Source organism: Amblyomma maculatum, chromosome 1, assembly GCF_055883805.1.
Source record: "Amblyomma maculatum isolate TAMU_Amacu chromosome 1, ASM5588380v1, whole genome shotgun sequence".
Taxonomy (NCBI): Eukaryota; Metazoa; Arthropoda; class Arachnida; order Ixodida; family Ixodidae; genus Amblyomma; species Amblyomma maculatum.
In genome coordinates this window covers 195957463-195983022 of record NC_139344.1, presented here as the reverse complement: position 1 = coordinate 195983022, position 25560 = coordinate 195957463, and the positions used below count along the sequence as shown (strand labels likewise).

Genomic DNA, 25560 nt, shown 5'->3' with positions numbered 1-25560 from the left:
TACTGTATGCTGATGATATCACGATGTGGAGCACCGTGATATGATCATGACCTTCTGACTCACGCGGCGGCCCTACACTCAGCTTTAGATGTTACGGCAAATTATGCTACATCTGTCGGCCTAGACTTTCTGTGCACAAAACTACGTTCGCGTCTGTCGCCAACCTCTGGGGACGCCGTAAACTCTCTGTGACGCCAATCCGTCTCCAACTATTTAGGACCCCACTTTAAGAAAGTTCAACCCTGAAAATTCTGGGTTTATCCATTCATCAGTCGGGAAAAGGGAGTCTGGTTTTTTCAGGCTAATAAGCAGACGATATATACATTAAGCCTAATCAAAAGTATTGCTTACAAAACCAATGGCGCTAGCTTCCATGTCGCACGACGTTTAGTGAGAGCAGTTCTACATCCGCGCCTCGCTTATCAAGCACAGTTCCAGCAATTAACCAGGGCTCAGCGGGATCGCCTGGAAGCCTTCAGTCGAGAGGCTATGAGAACTATCACTTGCCTTCCCCGCATCACACCGATAGAGGCACTTCAAGAGAAAGTTCAGCTCAACATCGATGAGCTGGTGCAGCAGCGGCGTGAATCTCGAAGCGTTAAGGCCAGCTTGTTTCACTCAACAGGAGCAGTACGGGCATATGCTTCATTACACACCATATTGTCGCCGCGACCATGGAATTTTGTCCTGCTGAGCTACAACAAACCGACTGACCTTCGCCGACGAATCTAACCTCGTGCGGCATCGTCCCCTCGTGAGGGAAACCTGGAGCAAGACACAAAACACCTACCTGCACCATGGCTCGATCATTCCATATGTAGATGACAGCATGCAGAACTGCGAAACAACAACTGCACTTTACTGTCTCTGGAAGCCCGCACCATAACCTCCAGGGTTCAATTCGCGGAACCTCCTTCTTTCTGTGCTGAGCTGGTGCTATCCAAGAAGCGTTTCGTTCTGATAGTCGCCATTTCCTTGCTTCCTACGGCTCACACTGTTATCCGCACTGACGCCCTCCAAGTAACACGATTACTTTGACGCGTCATTCGCAGGCCAGAAATACCTGTATGCTAGAACATGCATCGTCTGGTGGCTCTCATCGCGCAACCTATTCGAATTAAGTGGATCCCACGTGACCTGCTAAATTCACGAGCTATACAGATTCTGCAACCTGCCTGGAGACCCAACTCTCTTTAAAGTCTCGGTTCCTAATCAATAATGATGATGCCCTCCTTCTCACAAGAAATGAATACATCCGGCGCAGCGCATTTGTGCTCTCGTCCCTCCTTGTGCGGTACTCTCCCTCGCGGTCTTACCCGTTTCGAGGAAGTTGCGCTCACTATACAGCCGTCACGTCACTCGGACGTGGCCTCAATTTCGGCACTTATATCCCCGCCCTGTCTCTTCTGTTTGCCACTCTCAAAACACTGAGGCAGATATTCACCACTTGTGGGTTTGCCCGGCACTGAAGCCGACAAGAATTCTGCATCTGCAGCAGCAGCTGGTCTCCCACCGAACAGCCCATTCTCATATATTACCTGGACGCACCGGCCCCATCGCCGCTCCCTCCTCGACTGCATAGATTGGCTAACCTTTTCTCATTTGTTTACCGCCCCCCTTCCTTTTTCTTAACTCCTTCATGCACTGAGGCAACGAAGAACGTTATTTAAAAATGCAAGCTGACGCGAGTGAATGCAATCAATTGAGAAAAACCTCGACGCATATTGCGCCACAAAACTCATGATAAATCCGCACCCGGTGGCTTTGTGCGTGCACAAACAGAACAAAATTCTCGCGGCATTGCCTAAATCATTCTCAGCGTTACAAGCAAAGTGGTAAGACCGCGTGTCTGCCGTTGTTGGCAGCAACAGATGAAGATTACAGTAGTTCGCGGCAATATGAAATACATTTAAAACGCACGCATACATACGTTAATTTATTTTGCATATATGCATAAAAAAGTGTGCGCAAAATATAAAATGCACAATGTACAGGTATCAAAGCTTGAGATGGCGTCCAAAAATTGATAAAACGGAAGTGAACGAGGATCACTGGGCAAAGAGTTCCACCTTTCGATAACTGATCGGAAAATACATTTCTATGCGTCAGTAGTCGTACGTAAATTGGAGTAATGTATATAGTCTGTAGCGACGCCTTGGTTAGAATAGTGTAGAAAAAATGAGAAGTGTTCAACGCTGCCGAATCGAATGTGAAGCGAAATCATTAGCTGCGGGTGACCGCTTCTTCTTCTTCTTCTTCTTCTTCTTCTTCTTCTTCTTCTTCTTCTTCTTCTTCTTCTTCTTCTTCTTCTTCTTCTTCTTCTTCTTCTTCTTCTTCTTCTTCTTCTTCTTCTCTTCTTCTTCTTCTTCTTCTTCTTCTTCTTCTTCTTCTTCTTCTTCTTCTTCTTCTTCTTCTTCTTCTTCTTCTTCTTCTTCTTCTTCTTCTTCTTCTTCTTCTTCTTCTTCTTCTTCTTCTTCTTCTTCTTCTTCTTCTTCTTCTTCTTCTTCTTCTTCTTCTTCTTCTTCTTCTTCTTCTTCTTCTTCTTCTTCTTCTTCTTCTTCTTCTTCTTCTTCTTCTTCTTCTTCTTCTTCTTCTTCTTCTTCTTCTTCTTCTTCTTCTTCTTCTTCTTCTTCTTCTTCTTCTTCTTCTTCTTCTTCTTCTTCTTCTTCTTCTTCTTCTTCTTCTTCCACAGTGCCACGGTGCCACGCCGACGGCTTGAGTTGAGTTGTATGCTACAAGTGGGATTAACCTTGCTTATTCTGCCGGCAATTGCTCGACAATAGCGTCACTATGTGTTAAAAAAAAGTCCTAACATCTGTAAAGTGCGCTCCACTATGCGCACAGTCACTTATAACAGTACATATTCCACTCTAGCAGTCACCATCTATGCACACATTCACTCACAGAATAACATAGTCCACTCCAGAAGTCACCATCCATGCACACATTCACTCACAACGTAACATAGTCCACTCCGGAAGTCACCATCTACGCACACATTCGCTCACAGCAGAGCTTAGTCCATTACAGGTGTCACCATCTAGAGTCAAGATCAGTGTTCTGCAGAAATTGTAAAAGAAGGCGCGAAGCCTCCCTTCTACATGCCTGGTTTCCACTCGGGTAGACAATGTCTTGAAGTGCACTATGACGGGCTCCTATCTCCTTGAAGGAAGCGAGCATCCCACATCTTTCTGCGTTGTACTTTGGACAGCACATAATATAATGTTTATATCCCCGCACACACCGCATAGAGAACTCGACTATGCATCCAGGCAGCAGTACGAGCAGAGCCCGTGCGAATTAGATGTAGTAGAGTGGCCTTGTGTCTTCTCAGTTCCTTGGTCACACTTGGCCTGTGGGGCGCACTCCACAGGCCATATTTATCTTGAGGGACTTTTTTTTAGGAAGTACCTGAAAGTGCAGTATGAGCGCGACCGTGCCACCTCGTTGCCTCTGACACTTATGTATGAAGACATCCATTGAAAATGTAAAGTAAAGCCTCTGCTGTGCAGATTCTGCACCAAGCGTACAGAGCTTATAGACAAGCCATCAGACTGGAAACCGCGCTCTAACCTTTGAAGGGCAGATTTTGAATCTGTTAGGATGACATGTTGAGCCGAACACGACGCTAGCTTCCGTAAAGCGTGCAGACCACGTATAGTCCATAGAAGGAGTGTAAAAAGCCGCTAAGCTTGATTTTCTGACCTTGTCTACGGAACCATCGATGAAAATGTGCAGATGGCGGGCATGCTCTCTTTCCTAATGCTCAAGTACGAGCGAACGTGTTGCCGCTAAAGGAGAACTGCGCTTTGCGCTCATAGGAGGAATCGTGACCTTACAGTCGAGGGTCGGAAATGACCAGGGTGGTTTCAACCGTTTCCTTTGCCTTCGAACATTAATGCCTAGAGAAGAAAACTTATCGCAGTGTAGCTCTCGCTACAATAATGACATAGGTACTCAGTTACGCGAAGCGTGGCGAGTTAACGTGCCACGTGGCCCTGTTGGTTGCAGTTCCAACAAAGCCGGTCATTCACCTGCCGCGTGGTCGGGGCATCCATCGTTCCGCGACGCCATTGGGGATTGGGGACGCCTTTACCCTCTCTCAGCCCTCTCTCAGAGCCTACGCGGCCGTAGCTTGCTGCACGGCTTGTCAGCCCAGCGTGATGCCGCTGCTCAATCGCGTAGGGGCATGTAGGGGTCAAGCGCACGATGAATAGCTGGGCATTCCGGCGACCTTTCTTGCCCTATACTATTATTACGTCTGCGCCTCTAGCGCGCGGCGCGGAGCCGTGGCTTCCGGCCCATACGCATCGAGGTTATAGGGATTCGGCTGCCCTGGGGAGGGGGGGGGGGGGGGGGTGCGGTAGCGTAATTCAGCGAGTAAATCCGCCTGCACTACCTTCGGTTTCTTTGCTATGGCGTCGAGGTTTGCAAAACCACTTCCCCGCCAATACGGCTTGAAGTACGGATGACACTGGCTGATCACACGTACGACCCGATTATGGTCGCTTGGCGCGGGATCTGCCCTTTTGTAGAGCTACTGCATTGCGCGTACGCAGGCTCTGCTCTGGGTGCTGGGTGCGCAAGACGAGCTCCTCAAACATCCGGCGCTCGGACTGATATGAGATGGAGACGATGGGAAGTCCAGGAAATGCGCGCGGCATTTGAATGTGCTTGGCGCGACACCCACACACTTCATCTTGTACAGGCGGATTCCAAGGCGCTCGTGGCCGAGCTGCCATTGCGTCACTAAAATTCGTCATCAGCATAGCGATAATGCTCGCACTACGACTGCGCGTCCAAAAGTCACGCGCCACGCCTGTTTCACCGTTTGCCATACTTATCGGCTTCCAATCCAGCCCTCGCTAAATACTTCGCAGCAAAGTCCGTATACCCCTGCTTTTGCATCGCGGGTAAAAACAAGCCAACGGGAGAGGAGCAGCAGGAAGCCGACGGCACGAGACTGATGGAACTCACCACGACTTATTTGGGACGAAACCGCAGTGTACACAGCATGAGCCAGGAGTCCATCGCTGTGCAGCTGGGATGAAGCTGCTCAGGAGCCGAGTAGCGCCTGGAACTGCTTCGGTATAGGCACCAGCTGAGCTCGGCTCGGCCAGGTGCCCCGGGACTTTCCTGGAGGTCTGCCTGCCGCTGGTACTGACCACATTTACCCTTTGTTAACACCCCAGACTTCCCATACATTGCCTGTAACCGAAAGATCAGGTCGGTGGCCGTTCGTAGAGCGGCTGCCTGAACTGCCATGACTATTTTTAATTTCCTCTTGTCCTCTTTCGCACTGAGAAAGACAGTTCAGCTTTCTCTCCCCTCCTCCCTTGTTTTTCCGCATTCAGAGAGACTTGGATCTTGTATGTGAAAAACTGCATCTATGCTGTCAGAGCTGGCCTTCTTGTTTCGGTGGCAGTGTGGACAAATTTCATTGTGTGAAGTACGTTAAGATTCTACCGTTTGTGAAATTTCATGTCTTCTTTAGTGTGCATTTATTGTCTTAACTGCTTCTATGGGCCAAATAAACAGTGCTTAGGCAGGAAGCTGTGCAATCTTTCAGTAATAGCTGTATTTCCTAAAGAATAAGAACGCTGTGTTCTTGACGTTTTAAACAAGAGGGTAAAAGTCACGTTTTAGTGCGGCGTAAACTATCGGCAGAGCTGCGTGGTTTTACAAGCTTACGTTTAGGTTTATGGTGGGAGCCTTCATGTCATCAAACATGAGCGAGTGAGGTGGTTGTTGCAAACAAGTGGCGACAAACAAAAAATGAAGGGAATGCGGTAATGCAGCAACGATAAATATGGTCATTGTATTAAACTGATTACAGCTTCTCAAGTACAGGACCAGAAAATATTTCGAAGGACGCTTAGACGTTTGAAAATTTCTCACATTCTGCAGAGAAGATAGCAAATTTTTTTGGTTACATGCACGATCGCGTAAGTGGCATGTGCTAACATATGTATGATCGAAGTGCCAAGTGCTGTAATTTTCTCTAACTAAGCCGTAGCAAGACTGATTGCTGAAACGTGATCTGTAAATGCATGCCCAGGTCTAGACAGCCGTGGCCAGGATGATACGGGGAACGCTTCGGTGTTCTTAGCCTCCTCCCCGTGTTGCCTAATAGAAATACGAATGTTTTCACCATTTATGAGCGAGAACAGCAGCATGTACCAGCATATGCGTCAAGAGTCATCCAATTCCCATCAGGTATGCCGTGAAAGTAGTTTGCTGGCTGAGCGTACTCTGTAGACCACGAGTGTACAACCATGGTCGCGAGTAAATGAATGTCATTATCAAGGAAAAAAATCTGATTGTGACAATTAAGGCTCAATCTATATTAATCAAATAGGTACAGAATAACGACAAAAACAACATCCGATGAGTAAGTCGGAAAAAAAGATGACTACGGCTTAGCTCGGCTAAGTCCGGCTATGTAGGCGAAATATTTGCTATACTTGGTTATTTTTTATCGCTGAGCCAGATTAGACTCACATAGACCTGAACCTAGTTTAGAGAGTGGAAGCTCGATTAAGCAAGGTCACGGTTTGGTATCGTTTAACTCCTCCATGGCTGCCCGCTGAAGTCGAGAAAACGCAGCCGAAGCACTGATTCCAACACGCGACTCTCCCATATCTGTCTGCGAACCTCACGGGCATCGCAGACTGGTCTAGACAAAACGAGAAGAGAAAAGAGAAAAACACTTTATTTAAGATATTTGTTGAGATATGTACGGGTAAGAATTTAAGCTTGCCAGCTGTGTGAAGCAGCAGCAGGTGTGGGAAGCAGTAGAAGCGAGTGCCGCTGGTAACGTGCTCCGCGCGTGCGAAGAAGCGCGGTGCAAGCTCCTCGTGGCACACCTGAGCTCAAATGGCCGGCGCCGATGACATTGACTCGGTAAGGATAATAAAGCTGTCTGTGAGCAGTTTCAATGCCCCCCCCCCCCCTTTTTTTTTTTTTAAGTTGACAAGTAGTTCAATGACAACAAAAATTATAGGGAACACTTTAAAGGGTATGAAGCGATAGCGTAGGCTATAATCCCAATTATAAAGCCCCGCTTTAACCGGGCCGCATGAACGTGCCTGCGTGGCCTAGGGATAACGTGAATGCAAGAATTCTGGCAAACTGATTCTGATATCACCTTCCCGTATGAAAGTAGAGGCCCGAGATGGCAGCTCCTGCCAAACTTAACGCCAGACGGCCCTATATATGCGCGGCCATGCTGGTTATTTTTCACTGACAATACTGACGCAAACAACGAAACGACGTCGACAATTTGGGGCTGTGATTCTGTTAACCACTCACAGAAGTTTACTATACATAAAGAACGGACGAAAGCGTTCCTCTGTCCAATAATTCGGTGAAGATGTCTCCGGAACGGGTTCAGATCGCCCTGCATTCCTTGTGCATGCGTTTCGTTGACGGAAACTCCCGACCACACAGTTTTCGCAGACACACACTCCTTACAAATGCTGACGAGAGAAAATAAACAAACGCTGCTTTTAACTGGTAAAAAGCCTTTATCGTGTGGCTGTGTTGTTTAGAGGCGCGTGTCTGCAGCCATGTTTTCATGCTGAAGTCTAGAGAGATGTCGGTATACAATTGCACGGCTGATTTGTGTTTGTGATAATAGCAATGTGGTTCATCACGTAATTCATTGCCGTTTATCGGTCTCTGGTGCTGGGGGACATTCCCCAAGCGCTTCAAGTGGCCTAGCCGAAACCGCCACTGCTGCGCCTCCTGCAGCGATATATGCACATCGCTGGAACTGTTCTTATTAGGCGTTTGTGCAATGTATATTTTCAAGTGTACTGTCGTGTTAACTGTTTGTTATGAATTGTGTTTCGTCAATCTTTGTGAGCTTTTTATTATTTCTACGAGCTTTGTTGTTTCTTAGATTCGGATCGGGATATTTAACGTGCGATGTCAGCGCACGTTAAAGATCCCCAGGTAATCGAAATTACTCCGTAGCCCTCTCCCACCTCCCTCCCTTCCCTTACGGCGCGGTTCAGATGTCCACAGAAACAACTGTGACAGATACTGCGCCTTTCCCTTCCCGTGAACTATTATTATTATGATTATTATTATTATTATTATTATTATTATTATTATTATTATTATTATTATTATTATTATTATTATTATTATTATTATTATTATTATTATTATTATTATTAATATTATTATTATTATTATTATTATTCGTCTTTCCTAATGAATCTGCTGTAACTCCCCTCACTCAATGCTCTGAGCATGCGCCTCTAAGATATTGTGAACAAATAAATTATGTCATGGCAATGCGGACTGCAACAAACAGCTGATGAAAGTGAAGGGGTGGACAGCCTTGTGGACTTGAATATAAGCGTAACTGAATCAGCATACTGAACGACATATGTATTCTGCAGGTATTCAACCAGCTGTAAAATGATCGCTCCCTGAGTGTTTTGGTCACGCTCTGGCAAACACACTGTCGAAATATGTTAGCTGGGAAACTGAGTTTGCTTTTTTTTCATCGATTTATTATCTTCTTCTCATGCATTGGCAGTGCGGTCAAGGGCTGACCATCATCATGAGATACGCGCTAGGGCTCCGTGTTCGCACATCACGCGCCACGTTCCTCCTTCGACGTCCGCCATCTTCTAGGCTGTTACGCGAGTGCTGAGTGCTTTACAGCCCTCTTTGTGCAAGACGCCTAAAAAATAAGCCCGCTGATTTCTACTGACGCTCTATGGACGCCGGCCGAGCATCTGGAAGGTGGTTGCTGGAGGCCCACCAAGCCTCTGCAATAGGCCGCCGCCTGGCTTCGGCCGAGACACGAGGCCTAGGCCATGGCGTGAGTCTCGGCCTGGGCCGTGGCCATCCCGTGCCCGGGTTTGTCCGCCGGTTGAAGGATGACATCCCCGCCATGGGGTTAGGTCGAGGCTTCCCCCGAGCCGGCTTGCGCCGAATCCTCAATCGTCGCATGCCAAGGACACACGGCTAGACGGCTTGTCCCGCCACCTCATGTCCTGGCTGTCGCTGATCCGGACGCAAGTCCCCGTCGACGACAACTGGTACTACTGACAACGCTTTGGAACAACAGGATGCTTCAGGACTAATGGGGTGGTGCTCAGCCGCGTCGCAGCCAGACTCACTGTTTTTTTTTTCTTCGGCATTATTTTTATTTTTTTTTGCATTCAACAGGAAACTCCGTGTAAGGTTGTGCGTGATCTGCATGACAGTACTCGTGTGTGTGCCAGTGTTCGTGATCTAACGGCGGAGTCGATCGTTTTCGACATGTGCGAAGTCGAATGCTGTCACGAGAGAGCCCCTGCTGTGAATAAGCTTTTTTCCCCCTTAGCTTGTCATCGTCGTCCACTTGAGTGCTTTAAACGGCTTTATCCACTCAAATAAATTGCAGAATGCACCCTGCCCGATTTCTCAATGTTTGAAGATCAGTAGAGAGAAACTGCGTTTTCATCAAGCATAGTTGTCATGTTTTTTTGTTTTTTTTTTTTATGCTAGATTTATGCGACAAGCTTCTACGCTACTTATAGCGGGAACACGAAATGCTGTTGCACTGCCTGTTAGCGTATAATTCTGTCAAAATACTGGACTGCGACCCAGCAGCCACATTACATGCTTTGGCTTTGTTTTCTCGCAAAACCGAAATGAGGCTGACCCAACGGCAAACGGTCCCTGATACACCATCGCAAGATAGCGTTCGTTAGAAAGCTCACAACATTTTGTCACTATGGTAGGTGGTTGCGCCACAGCTCGTACCAAAAAAGTGAGACGCCATCAATAACTAGCATTCTTGCCCGATAGAAAACGATGCGCCTTTTGGGAGACCTTAAACTCTACCTCGTGCGGACGAAACACGTTACGCGGAGCTCGTTAGCCAAGATTCCCTTGTGCCATTGAATCGTCATCAAACTCATCATCAACAAGTCTTTCTGTAGCGAAAGATACACTACGCTACCCTTGAGAATTTCGCCGGTGCCTGAAAAAGAGCGGTGGTGCCTTAAAGAGCGCCAACTTAGGCATCTCCTTTTACGCGGGAGGGTGAATTAGAATCGGCCTGCCAGAACCATTTGCATTCTCGTTACCCTTACGTCACGAAGACACGCCCATACGGCTTGGTTGACGCGTGACTTTATATGTAGGCTGGTAGCTTACGCTCTCGCGTCATCCACTTAAAGGATGAGCTTAAGTGTCCCCAATAATGTAGCAGCTTACACTGATAGGGCTTGATAGGGGAATAATGTAGCAGGCAAAAGAAGCTTCCGCCGTTGTTTTCGCAATTCAATTAGGGTTAACCAAAGCTAAACCAAAACTAATTTTTTATATGAGCGACATATTTGAGTGGCCTAGAGGAAACGCCGTTGTAGCCAGTTGCTACATTATTTTTTAACATATCAATAAATCCTGCGGTTTCGGAAAGTGTAACGGAAGTTAACCTGAGAGAATTAATAAGGTCAGCGCTTCCACTAGCAGGAATAGGTGTTGGGTCTTCGCTTTTTACGACAGTACTAGACACAAAGTAGTTATTTATGGCAGTTGCAGCTGCACCGCCGGACAAAACACCATCAGATGTTTTAATGCGCAAATCAATGCATGACCTTTTCTATGCGTTAGGTTTTTGACTTCATCCCATATCTTTTTTGGATCGCTCTTAATTTCTGCAAATAGCTGCTCGTAATACCAGAGCATTTACCATGTTCCTATACGTTTTCATGTCAGCGAACTCCGTCGCGTCTCGACTTTTAACGGAGTCATGATACATCTTGTCTTTGTGTTTATCATTTTAAATATGGGCTTACTAATCCATGGCCTTCTGATTATTTTACTACGCTTCCAATTCGTCTGCACTGGAAAGGCCTGATTGTAACACTACATGAGTTTATCGAAAAATGCGTCGTACGCTTTGTTTCCATCTTTTTCGCATAAAAAAGGTCGCCAGTCAGTGTCACTGATAAGGAAGCAGAAGATTTCCAGAGCATAATCGTTTATAAAGCGTGACTCCTTTTTTTTAGGTATATTTTTAAAACGTGTAAGCGGAATGGAACAAAACGATGGCAGGTGATCGCCTATTTCTACAGTTAACAGCCCAAAAATACTGCCGGGGGGATGGATATTGCTAATGCAGATATATATTAGCGTGGAAGTTTCGGCTGTCTGTCAAGTCGCTTTTGTAATAAGGTTTACACATGCAAAATAATTTATCAGTGCACTTATTTGCCTTGCCGGTGAGCTATCCGAGAGCATATCAATATTCACATCCCCATGACAGCAAAAGGAAGCCCTGAACTATACTGACATAGCAAAGAATGTTTTCGAGATGTTCGAAGAAATGCAATTTGTTTCTTGCTGGTGGCCTTAGACGACTACAACCACGGCTACATCTAATCTCACCATCAGACATTTAATATAATTTGTAATGACTGAAAACTCTGATATGACCTCATGTTTTTGTGTCTGCAGTACGTAAACAGGCAAACCTCCTCCCCTTTTTTGAGATCTGATTAAACCATTGTACTTGTAGCTTTCAAAGTGTGGCGGGAACTCGTTCAATGAAAACCAGGATTCAGTGAACAATACAACATCAATGGAAAAGAATATTGTTATGTGGTGACAAGCAAACAGACGGCACAACATGTTGACAGGATGAACGATGATTTTATGTCTGGCCTAGCGCGAGGTGTCATCTCGCGCCACTGCCAATCTTCTTCGTAACACTTCCCGGGGCTACCGAGCGATCGTCCCGACCGTTTTGTTGAAGTCCATGGTGACGTGATGGTGTAGATGTTCAAGAAAAGATAGAATCTTAATTGAGCCGTTGGCATCCGTAACAGCTAGTGCCATAGCGTCTGTTCCCGATGGATATTTCGCCGTGTCGACATATAAAACAGTTTGGACACCTCTGTACTGGCGCAGGAGTGCCTTGACTCTAGCGATCCTACGACCAGTGTGGAGTTCGGGGTCCATATTCTAATCTTAGCTGCCAGTTTGGGTGAGATGGCGTGGTACCTCTGTTGCAGTGGTGTTGTCTGCTCTGGGTAGCCCAGTCTACGGAGAACAATCCGGCCCACTCTAGTGTCTTGAAGGCGCGTGAGCTGGTCAGTCCTTTGGGCTTCTATCAGCTTTTCTGCGGTGTTGTGGAAGCCAAGCTGAAGCAGGCGATGCGTCGATGTGTACGGGGAAAGCCCGAGGGCTATCTTTACTGCCGATCGTAGAAAAATGTTCAGATGATTGAGCTCAGTTCGATTAAACCTGTGATAAGGAGCGTGAAATGCTCCTTATTACCGCAAAGTCACACAGCCGGAAATCCGGACTTGCTCAGGACTGCAGTGACCTCTGAGAAGTGAACTTCATCAGTGACACTGAGCCTTTACGTCTTTCGACACGCCTGTTTAGAGCGTTTCGCACTTGAAACTTCAAGGCTCTTCTGAGTTTTCGCGTGTGCAGGACACGACTCCTTTTCAATGTTGAACCCCGTGAAACACGGTAACTCGAACCACCTTTGCAGGCTGAAGTGTTCGAAACTATTTGCCCCAGAAGGAGCGCAGCGGGGTTTGCGGAGCCTCTTCCAAGCGCACACCCCTGTGAGAGCCGAGGCCGGGGGACGCTTGTACCCATTTTTACCGGTGGGTGTCCGGCGGCGGGTTTCGAGCGAACCCACCGCCGTGGTTCGGGGTGAACCTAGGGGTGCTCGCTTGAGAGAAGCTCTGCAAACCCCGCTGCACTCCTCCTCCGCGGTGGGCCCAAACCCAGTTTCGAGCCTCGCAGCCTGCAAAGGTGGTTCAGTTTGTCTTGCAAAGGTACTTCCTTCGAGCCGTGCCCTAGTGTTTAGAGCGCCCGACTCGGCTGCGGGAGGTGGTTAGTTCGAAACCCACCGCCGGACACCCACCGGTAAAAATAGGTACAAGCGTCCCCCGGCGTGGCGCTCGGCTTTTCTAGGGGTGCGCGCTTGAGAAACGCTCCGCAAACCCCGCTGCGCCCCTCCTCCGTGGTGGGCCCAAACCCAGATTCGAACCTTGCAGCCTGCAAAGGTGGTTCAGTTTGTCTTGCAAAGGTACTTCCTTCGAGCCTCACCTGCAGTGCTCCCTTTGAGCCTCAGCTGCAGCAGATGAGTGTTGATGATCATCACTTGATCATCAACATCTCATCATCAATCTCAACTTAATCTTGAACCGCCTTTACAGGCTGACGTGTTCGAAACTGATGTGCCCCGGAGGGCAGCGGGGTTAGCGGAGCTTCTTCCAAGCTCACCCCCTGAGGAAAATCTTTGATACACCTTCCCTCCACACGTCGAAGCTGTGGCATTGTGGTAGAGCATCCGCCTCGCATTCGGGAGGTACTGGGTTCGATACCTGGTGCCGCCGAGCACCCACCGGTTTTCAATGGGTACAAGCTTCCCCCCCTCCCCCCCCTGGCCTGTTTCTCAGCTCCTCTGGGGTGAAACGCTTGGGAAAAGGGATCACGGCCCAAATAGTTGCGCCGATGTAGCAGTGATCCGTTCCGCCATCGGACAACGATAAGTCCGCCTCGCGCGGCAAAAGCCCATTATGTGGCCCCCTTTTTTACAGAACTGCTGCAGCTGAGGCTCAAAGGGAGCACTGCAGGTGAGGCTCGAAAGAAGTACATTGCAAGACAAACTGAACCACCTTTGCAGGCTGCGAGGTTCGAAACTGGGTTTGGGCCCACCGCGGAGGAGGGGCGCAGTGGGGTTTGTGGAGCTTCCCCCAAGCGCGCACCCCTAGAAAAGCCGAGCGCCAGGTCGGGGGAAGCTTGTACCCATTTTTACTGGTGGGTGTCCGGCGGTGGGGGTCGAACTGACCACCTCCCGCAGCCGAGATGGGCGCTCTAACCACTAGGCCACGGCTTTTAAGGTCGCTCAGACCTTGAACGCATTAAGTAGGCGATCAGCCGTATTGAAGATACCTGCACTTCGATAGCTGTTCGAGTGCCGCAGCAGAGACGTCCTCATGTGAAACTTGCCAGAGCAGACGCGGGCGTTATCATGCTAACGCCCGCGTCCACCTTACAAGTGGCAGGGTCCAGCTGCAGCGATGGGTTCCGGTGGACTGCTGCCCTAAACCACCGGAACCCATCGCTGCAGCTGGACCCTGCCACTTGTAAGGTGCGTGTTTCGTATAAAGAAAGAGGTTATGCACATATTATTGAAGTGGACCCAGCTGCGTTTCGCCGCCTGATGAGAACCAGAAGTGTCATTGTAGGCTGGACGTCAATCGCAGTCTGAGGATTTGCACGTTCCCTTTTGCACGCACATGCTCAAAGTGTGGTCATGGGCTGAGCCGCTGCCCGCATGCGGACGACCTCTCAAAACCTGTGTGCACACGTTGTGCTGGACCCAACCCGCGTCACAACTTGCAGTGTACGTTGCGGGACTCCGCTGTTTGTTGCTCCGCATGCCGTGAAGCCAGGCAAATTTCGAACCATCCTGCTGGCCACGGAACGTGCTCAGTTTTAAAGGATAAAGTAGCCCGTGTTTGAGCCCGAACTAATTATGGCGGGACACCTTAAGCACAAACGACAGTCGAAAAGTGCACCGCCGGCTTCTATCAGGGTTGCGTGGCAGTGGAATTCCAGAGGCAAATTTCGTCAGAAAAAGGCAGGTCTGCAGCAATTCGTAGAGTCTCGCGGACACAAACCAGATGTTATCGCCCTCCAAGAAACGAACTGCACACCAACACTCACAAATTCAACATTCACGCAACAAATATTGGATCCCTACGAAACATCACACGTAGCCATTTTGGTTACCAATGATTGATTGCTCAATGACACAACACACACATTTCACACGTTTTGTTCGAGCTCCTGCCTCGAGAAAGAGGCCATGGCAGTGTAATTGTGTTGAATGTTCACAGTCCTCCCAAAAAGGACAACAGGGACGTCTTTGAAGAGCTCTTTTACGACGCCCTCAAGATTGCGAAGCCGCGTGAGAACTCTTTACTAATTATGGGTGATTTAGGTGCATCCCATCCTTCGTGGGGCTACAGAACCAAACTCCCAAGGGCCGTAAGTTGGCCCTGGCTATTGCTCGCACCTAACTGACTCTTTTGACTGAAACCGACCATTCCACGCGTATGGGCAACAGCGTGAACTGGGACACAGCCCGGACCTGACGCTAATTCGCACGCAACATCCGTGCACGTGGACCAACCTAGAAGAGTCTCTGGGCAGCGAGCATTTTATCCTTGAGACGGCGATGCAAGTGAGAGTGGGCCGCGTGTCTGGTCGTCAGCTGCGCCTCACGGACTGGGACGCCTTTCAAAAACAAAGACTTGCTTTGAAACAAGGCGAGCGACTCTCTTTGGCTGAATGGGTGAGACAGCTTCAGACGGATTTAAAGAACGTCACCTCCGTAGTGAAGGTCACAGAAAAGGCACCTGAGATTGACCCACACCTCCCCCATCTGTGGAAAGCTCGAAGAGGACTTGTCCGAAGATGGCGGAAGCAGCGACACAATCGCAAGCTACGGAAACGTATAGCGGAACTTACTATTGCGGCAAAGCGCTATGCGGAAGAGCTCACGAGTTCCAACTGGCACAGGCTCTGCACAAGGCTGCAGGGAACACTCGGAACGGCCAAAACGTGGTCGCTCTTCCAAGGCCTCCTCGACCCGTCCAAGACTAAAGAAGAAACCTCTAAAGCGGTTGCCAAACTCCTCGATAAGGAAGCGAAAGATAGAACTGCACTGCTGCATGTCCTGGAGGCGCGCTATATACTGACGGGACCCAGACCGCAGTATAGGGACTACCCCCATCAAAATGAGTATTCACCCTTAAACGACGACATCACGGAATCAGAGGTTCGAGCAGCACTCGCGAGCCTGAGAAAGAGCACTGCCCCTGGGGTGGCAGCAGCAACAGAGGTTGTTGCTGCTGCCGGACGGCGCCCTACAAGTCCAATTGCGGCTTTGGCGCGTCCGCGTCCTGTATTGTTTCATTGCAGTGAATAATGTATTATTATTATTATTATTATTATTATTATTATTATTATTATTATTATTATTATTATTATTATTATTATTATTATTATAAGATTCTCCAGAACCTTGACCACGAATCAATAACTGCCTTGACCAGTTATTATAATGATGTATGGAGGACCGGTACTCTCTCGCAAGAATGGCGTCATGCTGACATAAATTTAATTCCGAAACCAGGCAAGCAGCTCACCCTCCAGAATCTTCGACCCATATCCCTGACGTCGTATGTTGGAAAACTGATGGGGCATGTAGTGCTCAGCCGGCTACACCCACACTTGAAAACCAACATCTTCTTCCCTGACACCATGTTCGGGTTCCGGCCGCATCTCTCTACTCAAAATGTTCACCTTCAGCTTAAAGAGGAAGTGACAGATCATCCCGGCAGGACCCAGGCCCGTGCTGTCCTGGCCTTAGACCTGAAGGGGGCCTTTGACAACGTGTCGCACGATGCCTGTAGGATGGGAGCTCGAGCAGAGATTTTCCTGGTTTTAGTAGGTGTATCAGCCGACTACATTTCCATTCCTGTGGAACAACACCGTCGAGCCAAGAGTGGTTATAAATTTTGAGGAGCTCTTCTCGCGCATCGTTGATAAGATGGGAGAAAGCAGCGTATGTGAATTCATCTGGCCTTGGTGAAGACGAACACCTACATCTTGCAAGAGCAGAGTCGAGTTCCTCGCGAGAAAAAAATGATATCCATTGCTGATTCCCGTGAGGCAGGAGGAACACGCTGGGAAATCGAGGTAGTCGTTTCACCGCAATTTTCTCACAGAAGTCAGTTGCTACCTCAACCTGTTTACGATCTTGATATACAGCCAAAGCACAGAATGGCTGTCTTTGTTGTGGAGACGTACGAAGGCCCCGCACAGTCCGCCAGATGAGGGAAATGGGCTTTCGGGGATCCAATTGCTGGAAGAAAGGTAATTGACCTTGGAAAGGTTTTCAGCGCTGGTCCGCCAGTCTATCCATTCTTCGATTGATGTTTTTCTTCATACGTCCAGCCGCTTTCAGATCAGTTAAGCCCTTAGTTCCTCCGTATCGTCTTTCTGCTCGCCGCCGAAGAGCGCGTAAGCGTTCTAATTCGATGTCAGAATCACTGCGTATTTTAGATGACGAGATGTGATCACTAGCAACAGTCATAGCATTTCCTATAGTTTCCTCTAACCGGCCAGTGAAGGTTTCTTTGCATGCCTCCTCCATATGCTTTTGAAATACTGTCCAGTCGATGTGCATGCGCTTAGCTGGGGCGGACGCACGAAGTCCATTTATTTTGAGGTAAGTAGGAATGTGGTCACTCCCATGGGTCTCACATCAAAAAACCATTGAACAGACCGGCGTTAAGACCGATAAACTAGTGTGAGGTCCAGGCAACTGCTGTAGGAACAGCCGCGTATGTAAGTTGGACTGCCGTCATTCAGTATATAAAGGTCATTATTTGAAACAAGTAAGGTCAGATTCCTTCCTTTGGGATTGATTCTGGTACTTCCCCATAGTAAGTGGTTGGAGTTAAAATCGTCAGTAATGATCCAAGGAGCCTGGGTTGCCTCCATGGTGGCCTTCAGCCTTTCGCAGTCCAATTGTAAGGAGGCAGACACATATGCTGCAATCAGCGTGAATTGTAATTTTTTTTTTGTCTACACTATGAAACATGCATACTGATTTTCATTGTGAGGTGGGACTGGGCAGCAAACATACGTCATGTCAGTGCGGATGTACACCAGGACTTTGCTGTGCTCTCCGCATGTAAGAGCGAAAAAAGATTTGCACCCGCAGAGCCTGACTGCTTTAATTAAGTTAGGCTCGCAGATTACCAATATCGAGAAGTAGTTGGTGAAGACATATTGCCTAAAACTCGAGATTCGCGACTTCAGGCCTTTTGCGTTCCACTGGAACAGCGCGGCGCCTCTGACTTCCTCCCTGAATGTGGGAAGTTTGCCAGCCATTGTAGGTTAAAGAACCTGAAGTGCTGCACCGAGGGAGTCCAGCACCACTAAGAGGCTTCGAGCAGTTGGGAATTGCAGAGCCTGTAGTAGAGGTCGAATCGCGTTGACCACCGTCCTTAAGATCACAAAGGTTTGGCGATCTTGCTCCGCGTGAGCCCGTCCGTAGTGGTGGATGTGCTCGATTATAGAAGATTACAAGCTTACGTTGGGAGTTGCTCGAGGATGGGAGCGCATATATATATATATATATATATATATATATATATATATATATATATATATATATATATATATATATATATATATATATATATATATATATATGGGTTTAGATATATAAATCATCCGCCCTGACATGCATCGTGTAAAATTCGTATGTTTGCTGACGATTGTTCTTTATCAAACCATGCATAATACGTCTAATCAATTATCACTCCAAAACGACCTTAAAGGGCAGCTGCATCACTTTTCAAGAATTCAGCGATATCCAAGAATTCAAATCTATTTAAGCTGTAATTAGTAAATGAAAAGTGTTTTTGTGCTAGTGTTCAAACTGATAGCGTAATCGACGATTAAATATTGAGCTTCTCCTCACAATGCTGAAGGATTGCGGAGAAGATCGATGATGACGTCATGAACGGTAACATTTCTTATTTTCGTTGCCTTCGCCCACATCCTGCGGCGCTTTTTCTGATGTCGCCAAACAGCGTTTCCAGCCCTTTGCTTTCGGTAGCGTTATTTTTACTTCTGTCAACCAAGTGTTTTTTTGCGGGAAATATACTGATACCGTCAATGATGGCCTCATACGTCCCTACCCGTCGTGGTGCTGTGCGGAGAAGCATGATAGTCGTCGCGGTTTTAATCTTTAATGACACTATTGTTTAAAATTCTAGCGCCAAGATATTTCGCACACTTTACCTACATGCTATGACCATTTGACTTCTTGAACCTCATCGAAATCTAAAACCGGTGCGGTTTTCCTTTAAAAAGATTCAAGATTGGTGCAGAGTTTGACTAATGAAGCTTAACCCTCACAAATGCAATGCATTACCTTTTCATCGTCACCGTAGCCCTCTTGTGTCCTGACAAATTGAAATGATTATATATATATATATATATATATATATATATGAAGGAAAGAAGCCAACAGTCGGCGAGGCCAAAGAAAGCATTGGGGATGGTACTATATATATATATATATATATATACACACTTACCGCGTGTTCCAGCTAACTTGCGCCAAGGTCTTAAACAATGCGGCGGTCCCCAGCCAGTGAAACCAATTCAGAGCTGTTGAGAGTCGTCTATGGTAACCCACAGTATTTTTTTTTCGTTCAGCAAAGATAATTAGTGAGGACTAATTAGAATTTTTTATTATTCCCTTTAGAGAAAAACTTTAATACACAAGTTGTAGATCCCCTCGAAAAACGACTAGCTACGTTGTTTCCATCCCGCTACGACTTACGTCGCCCTATTTATAGGCTTTCAAATATGCTGTCACGTGACCAGCTGTTATTTTAAATCATTCGCCAAGTGCGTACAACCAGCTTCATCGTAGACAGCACGGCCAGCAAAGCGGATTTTGTTATCTCGGACACGTTTCGAGGCTTTAAAATGACGCCGCAGTCACGAGGAAGTTTTTTTTTTCTTTTTTTATTGCTCAGGCATCGTTTTCGGCTGGTAAAAATATCACTTTACGTAAAAGCTAGTTGAACGGAAACAACGTAACTAGCCGTTTTTCGGAAAGATCTACTTCTGTTTGGCACTTTTTCTCTCAGGCCAATAATTAAAAAATAGCTAATTAGTTATTACTAATTGTAATTACAATTACTAACTACAAGTAATATATAGGCCCATGTTGAGAGCACCACAATTATGGCGCACAAATGCGTTAGTCACATGATATTTTTTGTAAATCGCGGGCTTTCTTTAATAAAACCTTAGAAAAACGATACATGTGAGGCTTTCTTTATCAAACATAAATGGAATGAGGTTTTCAGAAGGTGGTCTCCAACTTTGCGAATCATATTTACTGTCTAAAGGCAATAAAAAGTAAATTAGAAAAATTATCTTAATTACTAATTAGTTAAATGCAAAGTAAATATTGCATGTGGTGCGCCAAATGGGTGGCAGCTGTATACAAGTGGTTTATCTGGCCGGCCTATCTCAAATCTTTATTTTTTTTATTCTTTTTTTTTTTATAGTGAGGAACATTTTCGAAAGATTTTTTTTTAATCGAGGAAAATTTCGTGTTTGGATGTTAAGATCAAGGTTTGCATGTAAGTAATAGATGAAGAGATCTAGCTGATTGTTTGATTTATGGGATTTGACTGATTGTTTAGACGCCACAATAGAGGGTTCCGGAAATTTCGACCACTTGGAGTTCAATGCACATTACATCGGACAGCACATGGGCGCCTTGCTGTTCGCCTCCATCGAAAGGCGGACGCCGCGGCCCGGATTCGATCCCGCGTCCTTGCGTTCATCAGTCGAGCACCGAAGCCACTGAGCCACCGTGGCTAGCCTTTTCTAATAATAAAGTTTTTTAAATAACAGTACTATACAACTAGAGCTCTGAAATTATGCCTGCCATACAGTGCACGAACAGCTTCATTATTTTATTATACAGCTTAGCTATTACTATTATTGTCTTCGTCTTCCATGTCTTCGTCCAAGTTTTTACGCTAACACCTTCTCTACCTAACAGTACTGACTGCGTTTCGCATCGCAGAGAGTTGAATCCAAGCGAAAAGCAACTGGGGATCTCTTACATGCACTGACATCGCGCAGCACAAGGCATCCATGTGCTGTGGGATGTCAGTGCACATCAAAGATCCTCATGTGGTGGAAATTATTCCAGTGCCCTCTGCTACGGCACCTCTTTCTTTCTTTCTTTTTTGACTCCCCCATTCCTCCCTTCCCTTCCGGCGTGGTTTAGTTGTCCACAAAGAAGTGTGATCGCCTTTCATATAAACCAATGTGCATTCCCAAGGCCACATATGTTTAACCACAAGGAAAAAAGGTTTCGAGTATTGTCTTAGACTTTCGAATCAAAAAGAAAATATTCGAAAGGCCCGGTTAACAAGCCCTGGAAAATCTTTCGGTGAGTTACTTCGGTATGCACCCCAATATAAATAGCGCTGCAAAAGACAATTTTTTATAAGCGAAAGTAAAAACATTAGGTCCACTCAGTATTTTCCTATTCCTTTATTGTCTGGATTAGCTGTCGAAGATCACACTGTTAAATGCACGTCCCTCGCAGGTTCTAAGTGCGCAAGGCCGGCGTCGCCGATCATGTCTGCGACTGGGCTGTTCCTTTGCTGCGTCCTCGTATTCTTCGTTCCCTTGACGGCAGCACAAGAGAAGCCGGTGAGTAGAACCCCTGCAAGCAGAGAGCTTCGACGTCTGGAAATGTGTCATATTTACGCCAGCCGCAACGTGTGGCTAGGGATGCTTTCTTTCGCTTCCTAACCGCGATTTGGAGCCCTATTCCTGGTTTCTTATTGCCGTTAATTTGCCAGTGAGGTGACCTGGAACGAGTCTGCATTTTTCGTGTTGATTTTCACAGGCAACGCATGATTTTGCCATAGTGAGAATAGCGCCAACAGCATTCGCAAAATCTGCGAAATTCGGTATGTATGGCAACAACAGAGATAAACGATAGCGCCCGTCCTGACTTTTCTCTATCTGTGCGTCATTAATGCTGTAAACGTCATCTTTTATAAACATATCACGAATCAACTAGCCCAGAAACTTATTTTATTGGTATACGGTTCGGCATAATAGGGTACGGTATGGTTCGTATATAATACGGTACGGTATACGGTCAGTATGGTACGGTACAGTATAGTGCATGCGGTTTACCGTACCAAAGACCGCATATATTGCTGCTGTTGTTGCTAAGCGCTCAGTGAAAACACTGACAATTCTACGAAAACACTGCTTACCACCCTGTATTGCATAGAGCAAGTACTCTTTTGTTTCTTTGGCTGAAATAAGAGGGCATAGCGATCGCCGACTTTTCGTCAGCTGTTTCAAGCTGCCCACAAAATTGACATGGTGGACTGTAGTTGTTGCTTATTTGCACGGCCCTTCCATTCGCCAGGATGACGCGATCGAAGAGCGTTTCTCGCCGGAGCAGAAGCGGCCCTTCTGCAACGCCTTCACCGGCTGCGGAGGAAAGAGGTCCCAGTACAGGACGCGCAATCTACTGTCCCGACTGCGGCAGAGGGTGCTGGACGAAGCGGCTCGGAGTCAGCAACGCTACCGGCACCAGTTTTCCGCGGACGTTGGCAGACGCGGTGGTTTCGACGCGGACAATGTAAGTGGTCTCTGCAAGACTGCTCTCTTGACGAACAAATGGATGCAGACGTATGTACAGCCTTTTCCAAAAGTAACCAGGCTACATGTTTTGCTTCTCGCTTGTATTCTAAAGCTAACATGGATCCCCTGAGGATCATAACTTTTTGGTAAGTGAAAACAGGAGCTCTCATGTACTTTGCACCGATTTACAGCATCAGAAGCTTTATGAAATCTCTGCTACCCGACTGAGAAGCGGAACACGCAGCCTGGTTACTTTTGGCAAAAGACGCATGGCGTGCATGGCGTGCGGAGGGTGTAGCATCAGGAAGATGAGAAAGCATTCCTGGCTACTTGGCATGTTTTACGTTGATAGCTGCACCGTGACCGAAAACTACTGCGTTCACCTGCTGGCTAGACACTGAAAATGTTATGCAGGTGATAATGGGAACCCACGCATCGGTGAGAGGGCGCTTTCGAGAATGAGTCATTCACGGCCATGTGATCTGGAGAGGCTGGGCAGGCGGGAACAGGGGAGAACGGTTAAAAAAAAGAACTTGGTTTCTTCTTTGGTGCCACCACCGTTTAGAAAAATGTCCAGTTGATGTTTGCTTGTGAAACCACTTGTCGAGCTCTCCTGTGCATCCATTTTCCTGCATATGATCCGCTAATGGACATCAGCAACTAGCATAATCTGTTGATAACTAGCAGCTAATTCCTTGTAACCCAGTGAGGATATTTCAAACTTTCGTTTCGAGCGAACAGAGCCCAGAGAGATTCAGTGAGAATATCATGGCCGGCTCTGTTTCGTCCCATAAAAATATGACATATAAAACGCTCTCTGTTCTCACATCAACTATTTCGGACGGCAATAGAAAATCAGTGGGGTATAACAAACATTCGCAATTCCCGAGCTGATTTTGAACGTTAAGCTCCACGTAGCCCATTCGTGGTTGCCGTGTAAACTAGATGCGTTTGTCCAGGGGCCGTACTCCATAAGGGTCTGTTTGGAATGGATAACCATTTTCCATTTTATTTGGTGTCTTGTCAGCCTCAGACGACAGCAGTGTGCGACCAGTCACAAAAATGACGAGACAGCGGGTTCCGCCGTCAACGATAACACTTCGAATTACTGCAGTGAACGGACATGATATAAGCCCGACCTCATCTGCCGCTGGGAATGAAAAAAAAAAAAAAAAAGGAAGAAGAAAAACATAGTGGAATGTCGCTCCCTCAATTCTTGTTCTTGTTTGTCATTTGCAATTTTGGATAACTAGGTGTCCCTCTTTTCCACATTTATATCGAGCAGACAGTTATCCATGTATGTGAGCAAGCCAGTGGGTGCAGTAGAACATCCGGGAGCCTTTCTTAAAGTGAGCCTGGTTCACGTCATGCAACAGGAGCAGTACCTTTAATTCTGGCTTAGTAAAAGTACTCTTACTTCATACGTCTGCAATTAGTATTAAATAATTTTTCAACTTTTACAGGAATTTCGAACTCTCGATTAGGATTTTTTAGTGTTCAATTAATGCGGTTATTTTAAATAGAACCTGCTGCTTGGGGAATGGTTGCAAGTCACCAGGCTACAAAGGACACCGCAGGTCGTTCCTGCTTTAGCGTGCACTCTCAGCGTCATCTATCGAAAGAGCAGTGGTGCACTTTAGTAAAAGTAATTTCGAAAAGAATTAATTACTTTTGCGCCGATATTGCTGCCAAAAGTAATTAATTGCATTACTAAATTACCAGACCAGAAAAGTAATTCACTGCATTAAAATTACTGGAATTCATTACTGGAATTCAATTACTGCCACTGTCTGCTCGCCACTACTCGAGAGTGGACGCATGAGCCACTCGCTGCAGCCGCATACATCCGCAGCTCCCGAGGGCGAGCCCAGCCGGTGCTTAAATCTCTTGCTCCATCGAAGATCCGATCACAGGTCGAGAGGGAAATAGAGAGGGAAAGAGAAAGCGGCTAGTTGCCTTCATTGCACATCACTTAAAACAAACGGGAGAAATAATTTTTGAAGGAGGTAATTTGCTCAATTTATGACACATACGAAAAGAAGTAATCCCCGCGCTCTACCAGAGTGCTCGACGGTATGTGACGCAAAAGCGCTTACAGTGAAACGAAGTGTCGGCATTTGTAACGCGTGTGTTTCGTGGCATCTCTATCTTACAGCATTCTAGACACAATTGGCCACAAAATTAACGTTTCTGAATTCCCGGACTGGTGCGACAGAGATTTCATAAGAGTAAATAAATGTTTTGCAAGACCAGGGCCGGCCTGCGACTTGAACTAGAGGCTGTGGCACTGCTGTCGTCTGCCTGGGCCAACGTTACTCTGGACCACCTAGGGTGAAAAGTATATGCTTGACGCCCATAGGAACACCCTCCGCAAAAGCCCTTTGTCACAATGCAAAAGCAATATGCAAAAACAGACAACAATCACCAGAGAAGACAGTAAGATGTGCCCCAGCGAACACTGAACCACAAAGATGTTGTAAATTGACTTTTTTTTCTTATCATCACCGTTAAAATATCAGCCCACAATGAACACGCGCTACAGCTGTTTGAGAGCGAGCCCCCCCCCCCCCCTTCCCTCCCCACGGGCCATGAGGTTGACCGGAAATCGCTTAATTTGGTTTCCTATGCCATTTGGACATTTAGGTAGGCCGGAGATATTAAGCATTGATCAATCATTCTTCATGTATTGAGAGCATTTCTTCTACCAAAAAAAAAAAAAAAAAGAGAGAAAGAGAATTGTGGTGCGCCTGATTTTCGCATGGCGCCAGGAAAGATGACCCTGCTCTCGCCTTAATTATGCCCAAGTGTCAATTTTTTCTGAGATAAGCAATAGAAGTACCCCCTCAACTAACATGTCTGCTTACGTTGTCTCTTCCAGCTCCGGAACGGTGCCATACTCGTGAATCTGCCCGGCCTGCTGCGGAAGCGGAGGTCCCTCCTGGACAGACCATAGCTAGAAGTCGGCTGCGTATACATCAAATTCTGAACATCATTAGCTCAGGTGCTGGCACACCTCGTGCGTTGTTTAAAGCCAGCACACACTGTACATGTACCACAAAGCTCCAATTAACTGTAGTGATCCCTTTCTTCAAGGCTGACCTGGCAAATTCTGCCCCGTGAAGCCTAAAGTAGAGTGCTGAAGTAAACTCATGGCAGCCAAAAAGAAGAGAAACACATTTTCTTGTTTTAAGATTGCCTCTTTATGTACCTTTACACGTCTAATCAGCCGTAGATATATCGAAAGGAAAAGCACTGTTCTCACTGTCGTCTTTGCAGGAGAACGAAAGTTTT

The 25560-nt window shown here is 46.8% G+C and overlaps 1 protein-coding gene across 1 annotated transcript; it reads left to right on the top strand.

Moving 5' to 3' along the window:
- Positions 1–21240: 21240 nt before the first annotated feature.
- Positions 21241–25222, top strand: CCAP (Crustacean cardioactive peptide). The gene is made up of 3 exons (XM_084586906.1): positions 21241–21315; positions 22052–22267; positions 25148–25222. The coding sequence occupies exons 1-3, from the start codon at positions 21241–21243 to the stop codon at positions 25220–25222; spliced, it is 366 nt and encodes a 121-aa protein (XP_084443032.1).
- Positions 25223–25560: the final 338 nt, after the last annotated feature.

Bases quoted from the DNA above. Each gene is read 5' to 3' on its own strand.
- CCAP (XM_084586906.1), top strand. From the start codon at position 21,241: ATGTCTGCGACTGGGCTGTTCCTTTGCTGCGTCCTCGTATTCTTCGTT. The intron at 21,316-22,051 runs GTGAGTAGAACC...TCCATTCGCCAG, and splicing joins CGGCAGCACAAGAGAAGCCG to GATGACGCGATCGAAGAGCG. The intron at 22,268-25,147 runs GTAAGTGGTCTC...TGTCTCTTCCAG, and splicing joins GTGGTTTCGACGCGGACAAT to CTCCGGAACGGTGCCATACT.